The 25,578-nt window shown below is 45.9% G+C and overlaps 1 protein-coding gene across 4 annotated transcripts in view; it reads right to left on the bottom strand.

The window, feature by feature from the left end:
* The window catches only part of LRP1 (LDL receptor related protein 1), a 328,104-nt gene extending 302,772 nt beyond the window's left edge, over nt 1-25,332 (bottom strand). For 2 of the 4 annotated variants that reach the window (XM_056562521.1, XM_056562523.1), the window contains exon 1: nt 24,934-25,332. In XM_056562521.1, the coding sequence (XP_056418496.1) occupies nt 24,934-25,024 (91 nt within the window). In that variant the 5' untranslated portion in view covers nt 25,025-25,332. The remainder of the gene's footprint in view (nt 1-24,933) is intronic. The other 2 variants (XM_056562520.1, XM_056562522.1) reach the window with 1 other exon arrangement.
* Nucleotides 25,333-25,578: the final 246 nt, after the last annotated feature.

The raw sequence follows: 25,578 nt of genomic DNA, 5'->3' as shown, positions 1-25,578 counted from the left end.
ATTCTTTTCATGATATAAAAAGTGACCAAAAATACGCAATTTTGGACTTTGGATTTTTTTGCACGTACGCCATTGACCGTGTGGATTAATTATATATTTTTATAATTCAGACAGTTCCACATGCGGCAATACCACATATATTTTTATTTACAGTTTTTTGTTTTTTTATGGGAAAAGCGGCGTGATTCTTACTTTTATTAATTAGGAAAGGGGTTAATCTTTAATAACTTTTCTTTTCACTTTTATTTTTTAATTTTTTTTTTTTTTTTTGCAATGTTATAGCACCCATAGGGGACTATAAACATGCAGTACATTGATCTCTCCTACTGTTCAGTGCTATGCTAGGCACTGAGCAGTCATTCGGCGACCGGACACGGAGGAGGAAGGTAAGGCACCTTCCTCATGTCCTCCAGCTGTTCAGGACGCTGCGATTTCGCCGCGGCCATCTCGAACACCCCACTGAGCTAACTGGCACTGATTAGCTTTCACTTTAGACACGGCGATCAACTTTGAATGCAGCGTCTAAAGGGTTAATAGCGCGCTATTAGCCACGGGTCCCAGACGTTGCTAGGTGCCGGGCCCAACCCGCTATAGAAAGGGAGAGGACCCAAGACGTACCGGTACGTCCTGGTTCAGGAAAGGGTTAATAGGACATATACTATTCCTTTTCTCCTCTTAACTCCCATTCCTTTGATGGACTCAGCAACAGTGCTCCCTTCAGCGGAGCATGCCTACAGTGTAAACAAGCCCTTAGGAAAGCAGTGGCCACCAGTTTGCGACTAACAGCTGAGACCTCCCCCAATCACAATAACAGTCTTGTCCTGGTCTGAAACAGGTCGATCATTTGCGGCCACACTCCACTGAGATGAACATTAGAAACCTAGAGGTGAAGGCATAGGTTTGTTTTTTTTTATCCAGAAGTCCTATTCATCTCTTTTGAACAGGCTCTATCTTGAGAACGTGTAGGTGCCTCCAGCCACCGATCACCATAATGAGCTGTGAAATGGGTCAGGCTTTCCAAATTTCCCTTGTAAAATGGAGACTGCTCTTTCATTGTTATTCTACAGCACTGCATACTTCACCCAAGGAATAGACTATTGTACACAATGAAGTATTTCCCTTTCTGCTGTTCGTTTTTACGCAGCCAAGTGGCTCATATAGTCGAAAAATTATTGAACGGAGGATCAGCTTTTGCTACCCCTGAATATTTCTTCCCTATTAACAAATTTTGAGGAAATGTTTTTCCATTAACATGCAAACACCTCAGTCCTACATATGTGAAAGAGGTTACTGCTGGAATATCACATCGGACCTGGTGTTCACATGGCAACATATTCCAACTATCTTGCACCCTGCCAAGAAGCAAACAGCTGTTATTCTTGCAGACTTCAAAGGACTAATAGCTCATGAAGTCGTATTCTCTCTCCACCAAGGTTCTCTGATATACTAAGGGGTCAAAAAGTGAGGTATGCTCTGCAGCTATAGTAATTCAGATGTAAGGGATAACACATTGCTTAAGATTCAGCAAGCAGACTGGACTGCCCCTTTAAAAAGCAAAAAACAGGGAAACAAAAGTCAGCATCTGGAAGAATGGCTGATGGAATTTTCCACGGCAGAAGAACTTCCTCCCATAATACATAATACATTCAATATGCTTTGGTTGCATAACGGCAACTGACCTAAGAAGGGCCGTCTCATGAACCCAATACCCACAATTTCCAACAATCTCTGAAGGCTGGCATGTTTTTAGGAATTACCAGGCATTGGTCGTATATAGTCTGTGCATTGCTGGAAGCGCATCGTGAGATAAGTAGGTCATAGGACTCAATCACAGAGTAATACGTAAGCATGTTAAAAATAAAGTCTCAACCTATGACATATATACATTATGCATGTTGGACACTAACAGATTGATTGATTCAGTGATTTTAAATAAAACATGACTACTCCTTCTGGAACAATGAGACCAACAAAGAAAAGTACATAAGGCCCAAAAGATAGAAGGTCCACTGTTGTGTCTGTCCATGATTTAATGATAATTTCACAAATAAGGAAAAGTTTAAAAAAATGTTCCAGTTATTCAGGTTCTACCAAGACTAAGGGGCCATCTTTCACCTTAAATGAGTTCTCTTGACTTTTGTTTAAAAGATATATATATATATATATATATATATATATATATATATATATATATGATTATGATTATAACAAAATAAACAGGCCCATGGTTTCCTTGAGAGTACTCCATATGGTGCACAGTGATCCAGAGTTCATCTGCTGGCCGATCAAAGTCCTTCATCATCTTTCAAGTAACATAATGACTAAAAGAAAAGACCATGTAAGTCCCTGGTGGCCATGGCGTCTTTAGAGACATTGGTATGCTGGGTCTACATCTTGATAAAGGTGCAGAATTCATTATGAAACCCTTACTTTTCTGATTAAATACTTGGCCAACAGGACTACTCCTGACAGAGTCTTCTCCTGGAATCCCTTTGTGACTCATCTAGGCCTGGTATAAATTAAGACTAATGCAATCCAAACTGTAGGTACAAGTTAATACCCTTTAAAAGAAACACATGTTCATTTGTGAAAAGTATTACAAACCAATAATGCATAGCTCACAGATTAAAGAGGTGGTAAACGATAGGGCAAACATGGCACTTCCTTCCATCGGGACGACCCTTCAGCCGACAGCTGTTGGTGTAATGGAGCTGAGATGTAGTACCAGACAGCCCATGGATAAGTATTCTTCTTGGATGAAAGCTGCCATGTTTAGTGATCCTGTACTATCATCTTTTAAAAGGTAAGCACATTCACTTGATTGTAGATACATAAACTGAATATTAGTATTTGTACTATTCCGGCAAAGAATGTTAAAAATCACTAAAGCTTATATTTTATATAAAAAAAAGAGGGGGCCAACTAATCAACCATCCGGTGTCCTATATGGCCAAGCTGGGTCAGATACTCTCATGTCCCAAGAATATGGAAAGAGTTGATTATGAGAAGACAATGCCTTTTATGGAGGAAAAAAAATAACTTTTATAGTAAATGTTACCAGACTGCCGAATAAAATAATTGAAACCCTAAAACTATAACTCACCTTTCTCCACTCCCTTGTAGCCTCCGATATCAGGACACCTCATCTATAGATGGTTTCCGCTGACAGTCTGTTTCACAGAGCTGGCCAGAGCCGTAGACGTAATGCCACAGTGACACTGTCCCGTCTCAGGCAGTGATTGGCAAACGGCCATTTATTTCATTAAGCAGGCTGAGGAGATTACTGTAAATAATGTTTACAGTGGACAACCCCTTTAAGAGGGAGAGAGGGAGAGAGGGAGGGAGAGAGAGAGACCCTCTGCCACTGTTCATCTTCACTAGAACATAACATATGGTTGTCTCCTTCCCTGCACATGGACGTACAGTATTACCTGAAATATACACCCTGTTGCAAATTATTATGCAAATTCTATTTAGGTGTCACAAAGATTAAATATTTAGCTTATCAATTTAACTTATAGATGGCATGGTGTCTCAGGGCTCATTTGATGACTGAAAACAATCTCGGACACCTGTGATAATTAGATTGCCAGGTGAGCCCAAATTAAGGAAAAAAACTACTAAAGGTGGGTGTTCCACATTATTAAGCAGGGCACCATTTTCAAGCAATATGGGGAAGAGAAAGGATCTCTCTGCTGCCAAAGAGAGTGAAATAGTTCAATGCCTTGGACAAGGTATGAAAACATTAGATATTTTACAAAAACGTAAGCGTGATCATCGCACTATTAAGAGATTTGTGGCCAATTCAGAGCACAGACTGGTTAGTGCAGAAAAAGGCACATTGAGGAACATTTCTGCCAGATCCATGCATTGGATGAAGAGAGCAGCTGCTAAAATACCATTACATAGCAGCAAACAGATACTTGAAGCTGTTGGTGCCTCTGGAGTCCCACGGACATCAAGGTAAAGAGTCCGCCAGAGTCTTACAATTGTGCATAAACCTTCTATTCAGCCACCACTAACCAATGCTCACAAGCAGAAACAACTGCAACAGGCAGAAAAATACATGACGACTAATTTTCAAACAGTCCTGTTCACTGATGAGTGCCGTGCAACCATGAATGGTCCAGGTGGATGGAGTAGTAGATAGTTGGTGGACGGCCACCCTGTTCCAACAAGGCTGCGACATCAGCAAGGCGGCGGTGGAGTCATGTTTTGGGCCAGAATCATGAGAAGAGAGCAGATTGGCAACTTTAGGGTTCCCCAAAGGTGTAAAGATGACCTCTGCAAAGTATGTGGAGTTTATGACTGACCACTTTCTTCCCTGGTACAGAAGGAAGTATTATGCTTTCCGTAATAAAAGTATCTTCATGCATGACAATGCACCATCTCATGCTGCAAAGAATACCTCTGCATCAATGGCTACTATGGGGATAAAAGGAGAGAAAGTCATGGTGTGGCCTCCATCCTCCCCTGACCTCAATTCTATTGAGAACCTCTGGAGCATCCTAGAGCAAAAGCTATGAGGGTGGGAGGCAGTTTACATCCAAACAGCAGCTCTGGGAGGCTATTCTGACATCTTGCAAACAAATTCAAGAAGAAACTTTCCAAAAACTCATAAGTACAATGGATGAAAGACTTGAGAAGCTGCTGTCAAATAAGAGATCTTATATTAAAATGTAACGGGACCTGTTAAAATCTTAAAATGTAAAAAGTTTGATTGAAATAGCTTTTAATTTCAGTAAATATGCTGCAAACACAACAAATGACAATTTTCAGTTCTTTACAACCTATAAAGTGTTTTGAAACTTACTGTGCGTAATAATTTGGAACAGTGTATTGTAAGTTTTTTATGTTTAATAAAATACGGTAATCATTAGGAAGTTTCTTCAATAAAATTTGAATTGTTCTCTTAATAGTTGATGACATGAGAATTATGCTGACTGTTATTTACATCAATTATTTAGGTAAATAAGAAAAATGTAATTTGCATAATAATTTGTACATGCCTGTATTTAAAAAGGAAAACATTTAACATATAGAGCAGTGGTGTCTTCAACCTGCGAACCTCCAGATGTTTCAAAACTACAACTCCCAGCATGCCCGGACAGCCGATGGCTGTCCGGGCATGCTGGGAGTTGTAGTTTTGCAAGATCTGGAGGTCCGCAGGTTGAAGACCACTGGTATAGAGCATGTGCGTTCCACTCCAGCTAATACCCACAGAATCCAGAGACAGCCACTACTTTACGTGAAAGACAGTGACGAGATCTGGTAATAAAAAGGCTGTAATATCTCAGCAATTTCCCAATTATACATAATGTCATTTCGGGATGTGTTATCAGATGTCTCAGTCTGGCCTGGTTAATCTCATTCTGAATAAAAAGCAATGAAAGCAACTGGATGTTTTTTTTTTTTGTTCTTTTTTTAAGCATATTTAGTCCAATCGTATGATCAATAGAATGACGCTTAATTGACGTGGGGGGGGGGGGTGCTCAGCACTAACGTTTGTGATCAGCGGCCTCCAAACGTCAGTGCTGAAAGAGTGTATTAGACATTATGGGGGAGATTTATCAAAACCTGTGCAGAGGGAAAGTAGACCAGTTGCCCATAGCTACCAATCAGATCCCTTCTTTCACTTTAAGAAGGGTTTTCAAAAATTAAGAAAAGCAATCTGATCTATTGCTACGGGCAACTCCAACACTTATCCTCCGCACAGATTTGGATAAATCTCCCCACACAGGAGTCACCAATGCCACTTTAGGAACCAATTTAGCAGGTAAAGACCTATAGGAAAAATGTGATGTTATGAAATTTCTTGAAAAAAATAAAAAACAAACAATATGAACAATATAAGAGTTGATGACAATGAAGATAACACACACACACACACACACACACACTACTACTCTTTCCAAATACAAGAGCACAACAGGCAATAGACATTATTGGGTTTAGCCAAGGGTCACGTATGAGCGCAATATGACAATACGTTGCAAGACCAGTTGTATCAACTTGTACTTTACTCCAAAGTCATTGGAGGAGATTTATCAAAACCTGCCCAGAGGAAAAGTTGACCAGTTGCCCATAGCAGCCAGATTGCCTCTTTCATTTTTGAAAGCACCTCTGAAAATTGAAAGAAGCGATCTGATTGGTTACTATGGGCAACTGATCAATTTTTTTTCTGCACAGGTTTTAAAAAAATAAAAAAAAATTAAAATATTTTTTGCCCATACTATTGTGTGCTTAGAGACCCTACAAGTTAGTTGGACATGAAATACAAACTGCAGATGTTTTCCTAGTCAGCTAGGTTGTACCACCATTAACCCCTTAAAGGAGTAGTCCAGTGGTGAACAACTTATCCCCTATCCTAAGGATAGGGGATAAGTTTGAGATCGCGGGGGTCCGACCGCTGGGGCCCCCTACGATCTCCTGTACGGAGCCCCGACAGCCCGCGGGAAGGGGGCGTGTCGACCTCCGCACGAAGCGCCCCCTCAATACAACTCTATGGCAGAGCCGAAGCGCTCGTGCGGAGGTCGACACCCGCTATCTGGCCGGAGAGCCAGGCCCCCGTACAGAGAGATGGCAGGGGGCCCCAGCGGTAGGACCCCCCACGATCTCAAACTTATAAGTTTTTCACCACTGGACTACCCCTTTAAGGACCCAGCCAATTTTCACCTTAAAAGGGGTACTCCGCTATAGACCTCTTATCCAAACTTTAACAAAAAAAATTTCAAACACCTGTGGGGTGTTAAGGCTCATTATACCCCTTGTTACGTTCCGTGAGGGGTTAAGTTTCCAAAATGGGGTCACATGTGGGTGTTTATTGATTTGCCTTTAGGTCAGAACTGCTGTAAAATCAGCCACCCCTGTGCAAATCACCAATTTAGACCTCAAATGTACATGGTTCGCTCTCACTCCTGAGCCTTGTTGTGCGCCCACAGAGCACACAGGAGAAATTGCATTACAAATTTTGGGGGTCTTTTTTTCCCCTTTTACCGCTTCTGAAAAATTTTAAGTATGGGGCAACACCAAAATGTTATTGTAAATAACTGTAACCAACATGTTACTGTAAAATAAAAATTACACTAACATGCTGGTGTAGACCCCAACTTTACCTTTTCATAAAGGGGGTAAAAGGAGAAAAAGCCCCCAAAAGTTGTAACACAATTTCTCCTGAGTACGGAAATACCCCATATGTGGCACTAAACTTTTGCCTTGAAATAAGACAGGGCTCCAAAGCGAGAGAGCGCCATGCGCATTTGAGGCCTAAATTGGGGATTTGCATCCGCCACCAAAATACCCTATGGCAGTGTTTCCCAAACAGGGTGTCTCCAGCTGTTGCAAAACTCCCAGCATGCCTTGACAATCAGTGGCTGTCCGGCAACACTGGGAGTCCTGCAGCAACATCAGGCTTGTCCATGAGTCATAGACAAGAGATGACTCATGGACAAGGCTGCATGAGCAGACACACCAATCACCTCCCACCACCACAAGGAGGGACATAACCCCTTCCCCTGAGAGGATTTCTAACACTGTGAACTAATGAAAAGAGGGATTTTTATAATAAATATAAGTGATAGAGGCATAAAAATTAGATGTACATGGTCAGGATTAGTTATTGAATAACATTATTTTGAGGGGTTTTTTGTGGGATCTGACAGGTACGCTTTAAGACAGGGATAAGTGGACAAGATAGAGAATGTGTATGATCGCATGAGGGTCTGATGGTTCTAGCATTCTCTAGCTCTTTTATATTAAAATCTGTTTTTGGAAAAAGGAACATAGACCTCACCTAGTACCAGAACGATCACAGGCAAAATAAGCAACATGATAGCGCTACTAGCAATTGCCAGCGTGGATCTTATGACAGTCAAACACAGAAGGGTCTTGGGAAACTATACATAGACAATGGGGGTTATTTACTAACGTGATCCCAACATAGGTTTTTGCACCCAATTGTGTCGCACGTATCGTGCACCAGACTTTGCGACAAAAAAGAAAAAGAAAAGAAAACTCTCCATATCACAAGGAAGCCCCAAAAGGGGCGTGGCCCTGACAGTTTTGAAAAATCCCAACATATTTACTAATGTTTGTGGTGGATTTAGCTCTATGAAAAAAAAAAAAAAAAAAAAAAAAAAAAAAAACAGCTCAAAGTAGTTGTAAAAAAATTCAAAAATGTAGGGAAAAGTGCAGAACATAGGGAAACAACTAAATACCTTGGGAAAATAACTGTCTGGAATAAAACCCACAAAGAAAACTACACTCCACACATTCAGTCCTGTCTGTAGCACAGGCACAGATCAGGACACAGGCACAGATCAGGACACAGGCACAATGGCAATATCAGTCTGGCAACACTGTTCACCGATTTGGGTAGCGTTGTTGGCCGGCATGCTGGCATTGTTTCTAGTTGTCACATATGCAAGATAAAGCTGCAGAAACATACATCAGAAAGTCAGGATCAGCCCCCTATTGAGACCGCATGGCGGATGAACCCAGTTCATACGTTGACCTGGGATACCAAGCTGCAATTTCTACAGAAAATGGCATTTATAAAAATGGCTGCATGACAGAAAAAACTGTGAAGAGATTGAAGCTAGCAGAGGGCGCGTGCAGGGGAGGGGGTACGAGAGTCCAAACCTGTCAATAAGTCTTAGTCACACATGAGCAGCGCTGATAATGGTGACCTTGACACATTTGTCAGCGCGTAACTTGGCGCGCAAAACTGTAACACAACTAATGGACTTCCTCAGAACAGCGAAAGTTCTTCGCAAAAATCTCAGCTTCAAAAACAAAGAATATAGATTGTTTAATATTTTCCCCATTGAAGCGAACACTCTTTGTCAAAGCGCAGAGACACGTGTGAAAGGAACCTCCGGGACATGCAGTATTGTTTTCTCTGTAATATAATAAAGGAGTATTCCAGGAGAAGTTTCAGATCGCAGGGGTCCAACCGTTAGGGCCCCCCACAATCTCATGTATAGGGCCAGTGGGCGTGTCCAACTACCGCATGACGCGGCAGCCGAAACACCCCCTCAATATAAGATTTAGATGAGAGAGAGAGAGAGCGCCATGCATTCGGCAGTCTCCGCCTTTGCCATAGAAATGTATTAAGGGGCGTGTCTACTGTAACGTCATGCGGTGGTCGTAACGCGCTATTTCGGCAAAAAGCCGAGGGCTCCATATGGAACATTGTCGAGGGCCCCAGCAGTCGGACCCCCAGCGATCTAAAAGCTATCACCTATCCTTAGGATAGGGGAGAAGTTTCATATCTCGGAGTACTCCTTTAATATATGATGAAAGTAGACGAACTAGTCGAGCAAGACTATAACTCCCAGCATGCCTAGGCAGCCGGAGGCTTGGACTTGTATTGTTTGGAGGATTGTTTCCTGTATGTGCCATTAGCTAGAGATGAACTCTGCCCTTGACCCTGTAGAGCAGTGTTCCTCGACCTGTGGCTCTCCAGCAGTAGTAAAACTACAACTCACATCATGCCCTGTCAACCAAATGAGTGTTCTGCAACTTCTTCTGCAACACTTTATGTGACTCTTTAAAAAGATGTGGGTCCGGCAGAGATTTATATGTGCATCAACTCTATGACAACTTTTTAAACAGCCTTAGGCCTATTTCACAGCATATTTTTCTGGCTTTGATGCATTTAAAAAAAATAAAATTTTCAAAATACCAACATTGTTTCTAAATGTTACAAGTGTTTTTCTCTTTTTTTTTTTTTTTTTTTTTACACTTTTTTTAGGGTCCTGTAGAAGGAAAAAAAACAAAAATAAAAAAAAAAAAGATCAAAATGCAGTAAAAACACTTTTTTTATTCCATGTGTAAACAATGGCACACTATTTTTTTCGTCCATGATGCGATTGTTTTTATTTTTATTTTTTTTTTTTTTTTTTATAATGTTTACTGGTGTAGAAGTTTTTAAATTTAGATTTTTATTCCTTGCATTTTTTTCACGTGTTTCATTTATCATTTATCATGTGTCCATGCATCATCCCCTATGTCATGGACACACTTCCTTGATTGACAGCTGTGAGTGCAGGGCTCACAACTGGAGGAAAAATTCTCCCACTGTCAGCTTGTGTCCGGCTACTATAAGGGAAGACAAGCTGGGAGTTGTAGTTTTGCGCTAATGCTAGGAGAGATGTGAGCAGAAAGCATACTGAGGAAGGGGCGGAGACCGGCACAGTGTGGCCACGCCCCCTCCCTTTGAGAGGAATTCAGACTAGTGAGCTAACTTAAAAGTGTAATAAAAAAAACAAATAAATGTGCTAGACACACAAAAATTAGATGTACATCGTCAGGATTAGGTGCTGAGTGAGATATATATTATATATATATATATATATATATATATATATATATATATATATATATATATATATATATATATATATATATATATATATATATATACCGTATATACTCGAGTATAAGCCGACCCGAGTATAAGCCGTGACCCCTAATTTCAACCCAAAATCCCAGGAAAAGTTATTGACTCGAGTATAAGCCTAGGGTGGGAAATACCTCATCCCCCCCTGTCATCATCCAGACCCGTCATTAACATCCTCATCATCCCCTTGTCATCATCCCACACATCCCCCCTTCATCATCCCCTTGTCATCATCCCACACATCCCCTTATCATCCCACACATCCCCCCTTCATCATCCCCTTGTCATCATCCCACACATCCCCTTATCATCCCACACATCCCCCCTTCATCATCCCCTTGTCATCATCCCACACATCCCCCCTTCATCATCCCCTTGTCATCATCCCACACATCCCCTTATCCCACACATCCCCCCCTTCATCATCCCCTTGTCATCATCCCACACATCCCCCCTTCATCATCCCCTTGTCATCATCCCACACATCCCCTTATCATCCCACACATCCCCCCTTCATCATCCCCTTGTCATCATCCCACACATCCCCTTATCATCCCACACATCCCCCCTTCATCATCCCCTTGTAATCATCCCACACCCCCCCCCCTTCATCATCCCCACCCCCCTTCATCATCCTCTTCTCATCATTCGCCCTCAGTGGTCTTCAACCTGCGGACCTCCAGAGGTTTCAAAACTACAACTCCCAGCAAGCCCGGGCAGCCATCGGCTGTCCGGGCTTGCTGGGAGTTGTAGTTTTGAAACCTCCGGAGGTCCGCAGGTTGAAGACCACTGCGGCCTTCAACATGCGGACCTCCAGAGGTTTCAAAACTACAACTCCCAGCAAGCCAGGGCAGCCATCGGCTGTCCGGGCTTGCTGGGAGTTGTAGTTTTGAAACCTCCGGAGGTCCGCAGGTTGAAGACCACTGCGGCCTTCAACATCATCCAGCCCCCTCTCACCCCCTTTAGTTCTGAGTACTCACCTCCGCTCGGCGCTGGTCCGGTCCTGCAGGGCTGTCCGGTAAGGAGGTGGTCCGGTGAGGAGGTGGTCCGGGCTGCTATCTTCACCGGGGGCGCCTCTTCTCCGCGCTTCCGGCCCGGAATAGAGCCGTTGCCTAGACAACGACGCATCTGCGTCGTTGTCAAGGCAACGTGACTATTCTGAGGCCGGGCCTGAAGCGCTTAGAAGAGGCCTCCCCGGTGAAGATAGCAGCCCGGACAGCCCTGCAGGACCGGACCAGCGCCGAGCGGAGGTGAGTACTCAGAACTAAAGGGGGTGAGAGGGGGCTGGATGATGTTGAAGGCCGCAGTGGTCTTCAACCTGCGGACCTCCGGAGGTTTCAAAACTACAACTCCCAGCAAGCCCGGACAGCCGATGGCTGCCCTGGCTTGCTGGGAGTTGTAGTTTTGAAACCTCTGGAAGTCCGCAGGTTGAAGACCACTGCGGGTGGGGGAGTTCACTCGAGTATAAGCCGAGGGGGGTGTTTTCAGCACGAAAAATCGTGCTGAAAAACTCGGCTTATACTCGAGTATATACGGTATATTATATATATATATATATATATATATATATATATAAATGTTGATGGATCTGACGGGCACACTTTAAGGCCAAGGCTTCACAGTAGCTTTTTGCTTTGCAAATATTATACTTCGTGGACTTAATGCAAAGCCTAATATTTACTTATAGAGGTGAAAGAAAATGTGCATGCGCAAAAATATATATTATACACACACACACACACACACACACACACACACACACACACACACTAGCTGAGCACCCGACGTTGCCCGTTTTTTCCTTCCTAATCTTTGTTGTGGAGGAAAGTCAACAAAGGAGGAAGCTTTTGACTTCATATCCCATCCCCATATATTGTTGTCATATCCCAAACCTATATCCCGTCCTCATGTTCCATCCTCATATCCTGTCCTCAGGTTGGACTGATTTGTGATGAAGATATTGTAAGCTGAAAATAGAAGGGGATGTGGCTTTGTGGGACTGGGCGTGATTTGCAAGCCAGACCGATGCACAAAAAGGGTAGATAATAAAAGGGGTGGGGCTTGACAGTGGGCATGTCTTTGTGAGATGGGATGTGACTTGCAAGCTGGACTGACACATTTACCAGGAGATGCAGAGCGGAGCTTGTGGGGTAAGGTACTGGAAGTCCCATATACTTGCATGGGACTGGAAACAAAAACCCATCTTTTAGATAAGGGTGTATGTAAGGGTTAATTTAACTATTATATATTATTATTTGACATATAAGTAATATGTGTAGCAGGTATTACTGAAATATCTCCAGCCGTATGGAAGTTATGTGGGAACATACATTTCCCATAGATTTGCATAGGACTTTAAACAAAAAACCAGACCCTCACAAATGGGGTGGTTAAGGGTTAAAATGAACTATCCTATATTTTTAGTAGACATAAGTAACAAGTGACCAAACATTATCGAAATATCTCCAGCCATTTGGAAGTTTTGCAGTAACATATTTCCCATAGATTTGTATGGGACTTTAAACAAAAACCCAGACCCTGGCAAATGGGGGCAAGTAAGAGTTAATTACCTACCCTATGTTTGTTGTTGACATATAAGTAACATGTGTGCCAAGTTTCATGTTAGGCCCCTTTCACACTACAGGTATCATGCTGTAAAAACCTCCGTTATTACTCCCGGCAAAAAGTCCTGAAAACAGCCGTCAAAAAATCCATGTAAAAAAATTCATGTCAATGGGATTTTTTGACCATCCTTTTACATTAGGCATGTCCGTTTTTACTGTCAGCTATTTTTGCCGGCACAAAAGATGGTGCATACACAAATCTTTAGTCTTTGGGAACCGGATGTTCAAAAATAAAAAATAAATAAACAAGTTGTCAGTTATTGTCAGGTTTTTTTTATACTGAGCATGCTCAGTACAGCTTTACAAAAAAAAAAAAAAAAGGTTTAAAAACCTGTTTAAAAAAAAAGGATGTAACTGGTAATAACGGATGAACAGCATCAGTTTTTTTAAAGAAAAAAAAACATTAAAAATAAGGCATGATGGTCATCAGTTCTCATCCGCTATTGCATCCGTTTTTTTTATCTGTTATTGTAAATTAACGGCAGTAAAAAAGCAGGATGATACCTGTAGTGTGAAAGAGGCCTTAATATCTTTGGACGTGATGCTGGAACATATAGGGCTGCACGATATATCGCAAAAGCAATCGAATTGCGATTTTTGCGATATAGCAAAACGGCCCCACGGGAAAACGTGCGACTATCTGCTCGGGCTGGCTCACGTGTGCTGCTGCAGGCGGGGGCCGGCCAGAGCAGGTAAAAACAAATTTAAATACTAAAAGTCAGTGTTTCCCAACCAGGGTGCCTCCAGTTGTGGCAAAACTACAACTCTTAGCATCCTGGACCGGCAAAGGCTGTCCGGGCATGCTGGTAGTAGTAATTTCACAACAGCTGGAGGCACCCTGGTAGAAAAACACTGAGTTAAGGGCGCAGGGAGAAAAATAAAAAAATAAAAATTCTGCTCCCCTACTCCCGGTCCCTGCAGAAGCCGTTCATCTCTGTGGGCTCCAGTGTCTCCTCTTTACCATACAAGTAGTAGGACCTTTCCCTTTTCAGCCAATCACTGGCCGCAGCGGTGTCACGAGTTAAGCCAGTTATTGGCTGAAGGGGAAAGGTCTTCTACAGCTGCAAACACACTGGGCTTCCTGTATGCGGTGGGAGAATTGAAAACTGTCCGGGAAAGCCAGTGTTTTGGGGGGGGGGGGGGGGTTGGGAAGAATGTGAAAGGGGGAGGAAGAATGTGACAGGGGGAGGAAGAATGTGACAGGGGGAGGAGGGGGGGAAGAGAATGTGACGGGGGGGATGTGACAGGGGGAGGGGGGAAAAGAATGTGACAGGGGGAGGGGGGATGTGACGGGGAGGGGGGGGAGAAGAATGTGACAGGGGGAGGAAGGGGGAAGAGAATGTGACGGGGGGGGATGTGACAGGGGGAGGGGGGAAAAGAATGTGACAGGGGGAGGGGGGAAAAGAATGTGACAGGGGTAGGGGGGAAGAAGAATGTGACAGGGGTAGGGAGACGAATGTGACAGGGGGGGATGTGACGGGGAGGGGGGGGGGAGAAGAATGTGACAGGGGAGGAATTTGGCAGGGGAGAATGTGACATGGGGGGGGGGGGGGGAACGTGATGGGAGATGTGACCATGTGGTGAGAATGTGACAAGGGGGGGGGGGGAGATAGAAATTAAACTGGGGAGATGTGAAATGGGCGGTGGGCATAAAATGGGGGGATAGTTGTAAAATGGAGGAGATTGGACATGAAATGGGGGGATTTCACCATTTATTATATTGCATCGCATATCGAAATCGCAATATTCAGGCCCATAATCGCAATCGCACATTTTCCCCATATCGTGCAGCCCTAATACACACATACACAAAGAGATATATCATATAATGACCCAAAAGAGCAAGATCATACAATAAAACCCGCGTTCCGGTGCGACTGTAAAGTAGATCTGTTCACGACTCATAAGGATGAGACCTGGATGTTTTCACAGAAATAGGAGATAAAATGAGGTTTCTTAGGACTATTTTCCAGACCACTTTATATTAGGTAAAGCAGATGCATGAAGTCATCAGAGGCAAGAGCAATGTAACCAGCAGCTGTGCCACACTGCAAAACAACTGGCACAGGTCTATACCAGGGCCAGCCTGGACACGTAGCTCAAAGTAACATCACACAAGCATGCTCACCGCTCACCCATTCGGATATTTTTAGACACTCAAGACAATGACGTGATCTTTTATTTTTTTGTAGTTTATAAATAAGCCAGCATATATGGTTTACTATAAAACGGGCATATCAGTAAATAAAAAATACAGCTGGAGGCTCCCAGATTGGGAAACACTTCATTAAATGGGCACTGCCAATTTAAAAAAAAAAATTTTCATCCTTGCAAAACATTAAAGGGGTACTCCGGTGCAAAGGATAGGGGATAAGATGCCTGATCGCGGGAGACCCGCAGCTGGGGACCCCAGTGATCATGCACGCGGCACCCCGTTTGTAATCAGTGAAACATGCTCCGGATCTGATTACGCTCGACCGCATAGCCGGCGGCGTGTGACGTCACGCCCCCGTGTGACATCACGCTCCGCCCCTCAATGCAAGCCTACGGGAGGGGGCATGATAGGTATCACGCCCCCTCCCATTGGCTTGCATTGAGGGGGCGGAACGTCACACGCCGCCGGCTCTGCGGTCAAGCGTAATCAGACCCGGAGCGAACACGCTCCGGGGACTGATTACAAAGGGGTGCCGCATGCATGATCACGGGCATCCCCAGCGGCGGGACTCCCGCGATCAGGCATCTTATCTCCTATCCTTTGGATAGGGGATAAGATGTGTAAGCACCGGAGAACCCCTTTAATCTCTCTAATATACTTCATAAAATAAAAGGTTATCTCCTTTTTATAGAAATCATGGCTTGTAAAAAAAAAAATGTTTAAATAAAAAAAATGATTACTAGGGGGCCCCATACCATCCAAAGCATAATCCTGTCTGACTGCAGCATCATCTTTGCCCAAGCTGAAGGACTGAGTGCTATGGGGATTTTCTCCTGCTCTGGACAGTTCCTGATACGGGTATCAGGTGTCAGCAGAGAGCACTGTGGACAAGACAAAAAAAGAAATTCAAAAATAAAAGAACTTCCTCTGTAGCATACAGCTGCTAAAAAGTGCTGGAAGGGTAAAGATTTTTTAATAGAAGTCATTTACAAATATGTCTAACTTTCTTATTCCACCAGAGTATCCTTTTAAAGGAAAAAGGTTACCAATGTCATGCTGCCCAAACCACTGCCAACAGGGATATCTTATTGACTCTGAATGGCGTACACAATAGCAGACATAGCAGAGATTTTTCAGTAGAGATCAGAGATCAGCACAATCAGGTGGAAAAATTTTGCTGGGAAATTCCGGTGCAACAGAGTCCCATTGTTTTCAACTGGATCTGCTGCACCGAGGAAACATCTGTCGTGGAAATCCTGATTCCGCCCGTCAATTCTTTTGATGAAATGCGCTGAGAAATGCACTGCAGTCTACGGAGACAGCGCATTTTAGAATGGTCCTAGCGCATGAATTGTTGCTCCACCAGATTTGAACATGACCATGGGGTACTTTTTTTTTTTTTTTTTTTTTTTTAAGAGTACCCCTTTACTGGGGGTTTATGAATGAAGTTGAGGGCTCATGCATACGGCCATATTACAGTTGCACATTCAGCGCATATGCCACCGTCCCAGCCTCAGGGCACCTGAAGGAGGAGGCAGCAAAAAGGCAGGGGCTCAAGCCCCATTTATAATAAACGTGTGCACGTCCCTGCTAACAGTAAATGTATCGTCTTTTGCTGGAGCTTGCCTTTAATAAGTGCAGATAAATGGGATTTTAAAGCACAATTATAATTAGACAGATTTTCTGGGACTGTAAAACGGTCATCAACAACAAATATGTGGGGGTCACATCTGCTGATCGAAGGCGCGGTGACGCTCCACCAGCCACCATGTCTCCTTCATTGCTTGAAAGCTGTGCCTGGTAAACCTGTCAATCAACTGATCGGCAGGGGTCACACCCCAACCAATCCGATACGGACGGCCTATATAACACCATATAGTAGGGATGTCCGCATTAGCCACAGGTCTTGGTTATGAGGTGTGCTTAGATGCTGAGGGCGCTGCATAGTTTGGTAACGTCCACAGGGCACCTCCGTGATACCTGCCGGCAGGTGTACCACAGGCAGGTATCGGGGGCAAATGTCCAGTATCAGTCCCGATGCCAAAACCAGAATCGGTATCAGGACATCCCTACTACATAGCAGTGGTCTCCAAACTGTGGACCGCCAATGTTGCAAAACTACAACTCCCAGCATGGCCGGACAGCCAATGGTGGTTATCCATGCTGGGAGTTGTAGTTCTGCACTGAGGTATGTGTATTTCAGTCCCTACACTTTAAGAAATATTTCCCCCTTTTTAGTGAAAAAAAATAAAGGCAAGTCTCTCCTCCGCCGTTATGATGTTGCTAAGGAATCCACCTTTGTCTGGAAAGAAACCGTGGTCATGGGATGACATATTATTGTTGGCTGAAGGGCCGTCTTTAGCTGCCTTCCAGTAAACGACTGACTGAAAGGCAATACTTTTTGGAATATATATATACACACATATACACACACACACACACACACACACACACACACACACACAGTGATCCCTCAACTTACAATGGCCTCAACATACAATAGTTTCAACATACAATGATCTTTTCTGGACCATCTTAAGTTGAAACCAGACTCAACATACAATGCTACAGACAGTCCATATCTGTGAAACGTGTCAATGGCCGGAAGAACTGATCAATCAAAATGGGCATTCACTGGTAAAACCCCTGTATTACTGAAGCGTATGCACTGACTGGTGTCTGGTAGCGCCCCCCTAAAGTACATGTTCTGTACACTTTACCTGTACCAGAGTTACCTGCTCCTTTGGACACCAGGATAGGGCGACTCCACGTTACTTTTTTAGGACATTGCATGTACTGTACAGGACCCTGAAGAAGCTCCTGTCCTCTACATAGACCAGTGTTTCCCAAGCATGGCTCCAGCGGTTGCAAAACTACAACTCCCAGCATGCCCGGACAGCCTTTGGCTGTCCGGGCATGCTGGGAGTAGTAGTTTTGCAACAGCTGGAGGCTCCCTGCTTGGGAAACACTGACATAGACAGTGATTTACAGCTCCCAGCAGATCTTTCTTACTTTTATATATAAGGATTTGCTTTATCTATATTAGTTATCTACTTATTTTTCTTTAAATTCTCACTTTTTCCTATTTTTGGAGACATTTTGGTGCCTTTAGAACAGATTACCAGGTTTCCATAGAGTTATGGTCTCAACATACAATGGTCGTCCCAGAACCAATTAATATTGTAACTTGAGGGACCACTGTGTGTGTGTGTATATGTATATATTATATATATATATATATATATATATATATATATATATATATATATATATATATATATATATAAAATCTTTCACATTTTTTTTATTTAAGTAAATATTTCCCAACAATGTGGAAAGAATGAACCTGATATTTTGCTCTCGATAAATAATTAAAATATAAAAAAAAAAAAAGAACAAAAACAAAATTCTCCTTTCATCCCATTAGCTTGTATTTTCTTTTCAGTTCATAGCTTTGGTTATTTACCTTTTTACTATATACAAGAAGAGAAATAAATAAAGTCTCAATGTAAAACGTCCAGAGGATCACATACTAAAACAACTATTAGAGAAATCTACGGATTGAGTCCTGAGCATCCTACGTCATAAACAAATCTGTGTGGTCGAACATTGTTGGGGGGGGGTGGTTGGTGATGTCACACATTCCTATATTATACGAAGTGAATGTTTAGTACTGTAAGTCTCAGCAAAGCCAGAAGCCATTCCTATAATTTACGTCTATCAGTCTTGGACCAGCTGGAATAAAGCAAGTTATAATCCATCACGTCTCAGTCTTGGGAACAGCGACCGGCACAGAATGCCAGGAGCAGTTCTAAGATTGCGGTGGGGGGGGTGTCCCAGAGGCAGGACCCCCGCGATCAGACATCTTATCCCCGATCTTTTGGATCGGATTGTTTGCACAGCGGGAAATACAATGCAAATTATCTGATGATCATATACACAGGGCTATCCGGCGGCAGTCCTATGTTCTCCGTGAAGATTGGAGTCGGAGTTGCGTGCAGGGGTGATGCGCGGCGCTGCCTCCAAACATCACTGAACACACATAATCCCCATTTTATACAATGTGCAGTCATTTTTTCGGAATTTTCAAGCTGAATTTTCCATCAGAATTCTGCATAGAAATTCTGCCGTATAAATATTGCTCACCTGTCCAATACAGATCGCAAAGTTCCTATAGGCCCAAATTTGCATAGCAAAATGGTTTTCTATGGGGGTGGTCTTTTCAAAGAAAATGTACACTATGCAAAATATATGGTGGACTGAAAATCATGTAAAATTTAGTCAAAAATGTTGTAGGTAAAAAAGTGGTATTTGGAGAAGATTCATTGTATTTGTAAAATAAAATGGCTGCTCTGCCAGCCCCCACCCTCCTGCTCTGAGCAGCAGAGAGAGATTCAGTGTCTGATTGGTTGAGGCTGCACACACTTCCCAGTTCTCAGCACTAAAGGGGGCTGTTTTCAGAGAGGAATTTGGACAGAGACAGAGTGTTTGGCTGGATTATATCATTCCCTCACTTCATGCATGTAAGTGACAACCAAAGAGGGGGAACGGCTCAATATAGCTAATAAAGTATATCTAAACAATTAAATAGGCCGATAAGAGGGCAAGGATGGGCTTTGGGTTAGTGCTGTCCCGCCCTGACCTGATGGCGCTGTTCTGCTTCTCCCCCTCCCTGCCCCCCCAAATAATTATCAGCCGCTGTACTTTACTATCCTTGTGCTCGGGCTGCAAAAATAAACAAATATGCTAAAAATCTCACCTTCCTACTAGGGAACGACCGATATCGTTTTTATTAGGGCCCATACCGATACTTTGTGGAGGTTAGGGCCGATAGCCGATAACTTATAACGGAATACCGGTATAAGTTAACGGCTAGTTATCCCCCCCGGTGACACCGCTGCAGACCATTGATTTAAAGCAGGCGCTTTAAATCAATGAACTGCGGCGGCTTTTGCGGTGCCAGAGACCACCGCCTGTCCTGGGGTCCCCTGCCTGTCCTAGGGTCCTGACTCCTATCATCGCGCCCCCCCCCACCGCACCGCACCCCCCACCACCACACGGGCCAGAGACCGGCACCGCCGCTGCCCTATTGCCTCCCCCATCCTCGGTTTTATAATTACCTGTTCCCGGGGCCCACGCGAGTCCTCCTGAGCTGTCGCTGTGCGCACTGACGGTGAGGTCACGTTGAGCACATCACACGTCGCTGCACAGCGCACAGTGTAACACAGGACGCGCAGGAGCCCCGGGAACAGGGGAGGCAATGGGGCAGCGGCGGTGGCAGTCTCTGGCCAGCGCAGTGCAGTGGTGGAGGGTGCGGCGCGGTAAGGTGGTGGAGGGTGCGGCGCGGTAAGGTGGTGGAGGGTGCGGCGCGGTAAGGTGGTGGGGGCAGTGCATTATCGGAATATCGGCAAGGTAATTGCCCATAACGTCCAAAATCGTGAATATCAGAGAATAATATCGGCCAAAGTGATAATCGGACGATCCCTACTTCCTACGTTCCCCCGTTATTCCGGTACCGGCCTCATGCTGGGGATGTAAGGAGCCGGACGGCTTCTTACATGACAATGCGCTCAGCCTATCAGCCAAGACGGGACATCGCTGCGGCCAGTGATACGCTGACGACTCTGTGACGTTCCCATCCCCAGGAAGCATCAAGAGGACCGTGAGGCCGTGCCGGAGCAACGGGGGAACGTAGGAAGGTGAGTGAAAGTTTATTTTGTTTATTTCTGAAGCCTGGGCTCAGGATAGTACAGTACAGCGCAGCAGCTGATAATTATTTGTGGGGGAGAGGAAGCAGCGCTTGCAGGTCACATATGATTAGTTCCCTGATGTGGGAACAGCGCAGCGCTGGGCTGATAAACCGGGGGGGGGGGGGGGGGAACGGGTCAAAAATACTGTTAAATACAGTGGAACCGCCATAACTTACAAAAATACCGTGATTCATTCTTGGTCATATCGCCCAGCTCTACTGGGGGGAGGGGGGGTGGGAAATAATGGATGATGACGATGACGCACTTAAGAGACCACAGTGTCTAAAGCTGGCCATAAACAGGGCCTACAGAAATCTGATCCGTGTTTTCCCTGTCAGGCCATGGTCACACAACAAAATGTCTGAGCTGAACCCGGCAGAAAAATTCTTCTCGAACATTCCCTTGCAGCAGAGTCCCATTGTTTTCAATGGGATTCTGCTGAACGGTGCACACGATGGAATTTCCACAGGAGACGTTTGCTGTAGCAGATTATGGAACCCATTGGGCCCGTCAATGGGCAGCAAAATTAGCTGTCCAGGCATGCTGGGAGTTGCAGTTTTGCAACACTACAACTCCCAGCATGCCCGGACAGCCAATGGCTGTCTGGGCATGCTAGGAGTTGTAGTGTTGCAACAGCTGGAGGTACCCTGGTTAGAAAATACTGCCCTAGAGACAAGGCATAGAACACATGTAGCACAGATTTCTCAACCTCTGGCTCCCCGGCTGTTGCAGAACACCCTTTGATTGACAGGGCACGATAGGAGTTGTAGTTTTACAACAGCTTGAGAGCCACAGGTCGAGGAACACTGCTCAACAGGGTCACATCTCTAGCTAATGGCACATACAGGAAACAATCCTCCAAACAATACAAGTCCAAGCCCAGGTGGTCTTTTTCTGTCGACAATCTCCGTTTCTATCAGATCACTATTCCTATCAATGAGGCGAATACGCACTTGTCTGCCCCTTCTCAATCCCCGTCTTTATGACTTGGCACCCTTTATCTTATAAATCTGGTCTCCAAACAAAACAAAAAAAATTTAGATTTTACTATTCTATGATTAGTCGTAAAGGTTGCACAACAGTAACCAAGTCTGTCTCAACCGTCCTGCCAAGTTATAAAGCATTGCCGCTACTTCAGAGACTTTAGCCTGAGAGATGCTGTATTTTCGGGTATCACCTTTTCCGCACGGCTGATATCATTACATAACGTAAATATTACGTTACGGAGGTGTTTTCCCTTACAGATGAGCTGGACTGCACAATGCATAGATACAATATAAGAAAATAAAAGCTAGCGGGTTACACAAGCCCTTCATGGCTGGAGCTTCACAGTGGATTCCCCTCACATCTGGTTTGCAAACACGTCCTTCTCCCATGAATCTCCCTTTCTCTTCCTGCCAGTGTTAAATGCCATGTCACGCACTGAAAGCGCACTGCAGCCTCGCACTATGGAGGAAGCCACTGCCTGCAGATGAAGCCTGGAAATGCAATGGAGATGGGCTCACAATGTCAGCCTTGTTTCCTTGGTCTGCTCCCCCCTTTGTCTATGAATCAATAATAAAATGTAAAAACAACTATCACAGTATTTATAAATAGAGGATGCAATCTCTTCCCATAGAACAACACAGACCTCTTCTCACTAGGCCCATTGGTAGTCATGGATATTACATCTGGAGACAAGACCACTGGAGGGGTAATAAATTCCAGAGGGGGAGAACAGATCCTACAGATCTAGGATGCCACCAAGGTCTTTCATAGAAGTACATGACCCAATATCACTTCCATCATACGCATCAAACAAAACATCTGCGTGCAATGTATAGCATGCAAGAAATGGTCTTATTACAGGTAGTAATAGCGTATAATGTCCTGTCCAATAAAGAAATTCCAATAGATGAAAGGGAGCCCAAGAGATGACCCCAAAAACAAGAGATGTAGACAGCGACCCAAGCGCCAGAGGACTCACGCCGCGCGACCCAAGCGCCAGAGGACTCACGCCGCGCGACCCAAGCGCCAGAGGACTCACGCCGCGCGACCCAAGCGCCAGAGGACTCACGCCGCGCGACCCAAGCGCCAGAGGACTCACGCCGCGCGACCCAAGCGCCAGAGGACTCACGCCGCGCGACCCAAGCGCCAGAGGACTCACGCCGCGCGACCCAAGCGCCAGAGGACTCACGCCGCGCGACCCAAGCGCCAGAGGACTCACGCCGCGCGACCCAAGCGCCAGAGGACTCACGCCGCGCGACCCAAGCGCCAGAGGACTCACGCCGCGCGACCCAAGCGCCAGAGGACTCACGCCGCGCGACCCAAGCGCCAGAGGACTCACGCAGCGCGACCCAAGCGCCAGAGGACGCACGCAGCGCGACCCAAGTGCCAGAGGACGCACGCAGCGCGACCCAAGCGCCAGAGGACGCACGCAGCGCGACCCAAGCGCCAGAGGACGCACGCAGCGCGACCCAAGCGGGCAGAGGAAGCACGCAGCGCGACCCAAGCGGGCAGAGGAAGCACGCAGCGCGACCCAAGCGGCAGAGGAAGCACGCAGCGACCCAAGCGGCAGAGGAAGCACGCAGCGACCCAAGCGGCAGAGGAAGCACGCAGCGACCCAAGCGGCAGAGGAAGCACGCAGCGACCCAAGCGGCAGAGGAAGCACGCAGCGACCCAAGCGGCAGAGGAAGCACGCAGCGACCCAAGCGGCAGAGGAAGCACGCAGCGACCCAAGCGGCAGAGGAAGCACGCAGCGACCCAAGCGGCAGAGGATGCACGCAGCGACCCAAGCGGCAGAGGATGCACGCAGCGACCCAAGCGGCAGAGGATGCACGCAGCGACCCAAGCGGCAGAGGATGCACGCAGCGACCCAAGCGGCAGAGGAAGCACGCAGCGACCCAAGCGGCAGAGGAAGCACGCAGCGACCCAAGCGGCAGAGGAAGCACGCAGCGACCCAAGCGGCAGAGGAAGCACACAGCGACCCAAGCGGCAGAGGAAGCACACAGTGACCCAAGCGGCAGAGGAAGCACACAGCGACCCAAGCGGCAGAGGAAGCATACAGCGACCCAACCGGCAGAGGAAGCATACAGCGACCCAACCGGCAGAGGAAGCATACAGCGACCCAACCGGCAGAGGAAGCATACAGCGACCCAACCGGCAGAGGAAGCATACAGCGACCCAACCGGCAGAGGAAGTATATAGCGACCCTCATAGAAGGTGATGTATACAGATGACGTATGCCATATGAACCCATCATTAGATGATGTATACATTGACCCCACCATCAGAGGATGTATACATTGACCCCACCATCAGAAGATTTACACAGTGTATACAGTGACCACTATAGCAGGTGATGTATACACTAACCAGATGATTTATGCTGTATACTGCGACCCCACCGTTAGATAATACATACTGCAACCCGACTGTCAGACAATACATCCAGCGACCCCACCATCATTCATGCAGGGCACATAGGTGCTTCCTTAGTTCATGCATTTATGACAGACGTAAGACCCCCTGTAATCTGGGTATAGATTCCTTATTCTGCATTAAATGGCTTTGATTGAATGGCAGATCCTCAATAGAAGGAATCACCCATCCCCCCTGAAGAGGGCACCTTCCTATACACATCACATCTCATTGTTACCACAATAGACCTGGTGCCTGCTCACATCCAGGGGCACAATGACCATCCAAATCCCCTGAAGAGCCCCAGTGGGGCCTTATCTCAGGGTCACCAAAAAAATCCTCCATAGGGATAGGTATAAGGATGATGGGGGGAATCACACCACGTTCCTTCCCTCAGGGGGGGGGATAGAATGAGCCCCCTGTGCTGTATGCCATAGCCCCCGATGTGCTGTCCTGATGGGGAGACATGTGTGCTGGAGCCATGTTATACAGCACATCGCTCAGGGTGCAATCATCTGCAGGGCCTGCAATGTGAAGGTGCAAGAAAAGAAAACGCAGCCCCCTCTCTCTCCCCTGTAATGCATATGACAAGGTGGCACTCACCATCGCTGACAGAGGTGGCATGGACGTGCAGGGCACAGCACAGCAATCCCAGGACGACAACCACTGGCACATCTGTCCTGAGAGGCGGCATTGTGGGGGCCAGGCACTGGCGGGGGGCTCCGGAGATGGAGGGGAGGGGGTGCTATGTCTCAGCCTGCCAGCCTCCCACCTCCACCGCTTCTATCTAGTCTCCGGCAGCCAGGAGGGAGATCAGATCGCCCGCAATGATTGAGAAGGACACAGTGCAGGGGGGAGGGGGCGGCTGCAGCTGCTGGGGGCGCCAGGTAAGGGGGGCATGCAGTCCCTGCTCGGCGGCTTCTCTTCCAGGGTGTCCCCCCTGATGATGAGGGGCTGAGGAATCCAGCAGTGTTATTAATGAAAGGGGGAATGGCTGGAGAGAGAGAGGATGTGTGGGCAGGAGAGCGGGAGGAGGAGGGGGCGGGATGGCAGCGATCACTCCTCCTCCTGTCCGGGCTCTACACGGGGCTGGGACTGGCAGCTCCACACTGCACGGGGATGGGGCACGGTTCTGCCGGCTGTGGGCATTCCTCTGGCAGTCACTCCATACAGCACTGAGGGTCCTGCCCGTCCATCCTGTGCACCAGGGGGAACGAAGGGTTCTGCAAAAACGGATCCTAGTGCTCC

This window comes from Hyla sarda, chromosome 2 (assembly GCF_029499605.1).
Source record: "Hyla sarda isolate aHylSar1 chromosome 2, aHylSar1.hap1, whole genome shotgun sequence".
Lineage (NCBI taxonomy): Eukaryota > Metazoa > Chordata > Amphibia > Anura > Hylidae > Hyla > Hyla sarda.
The sequence above is the reverse complement of the archived record's forward strand: the minus strand, read 5'-3'. Positions and strand labels throughout refer to the sequence as shown.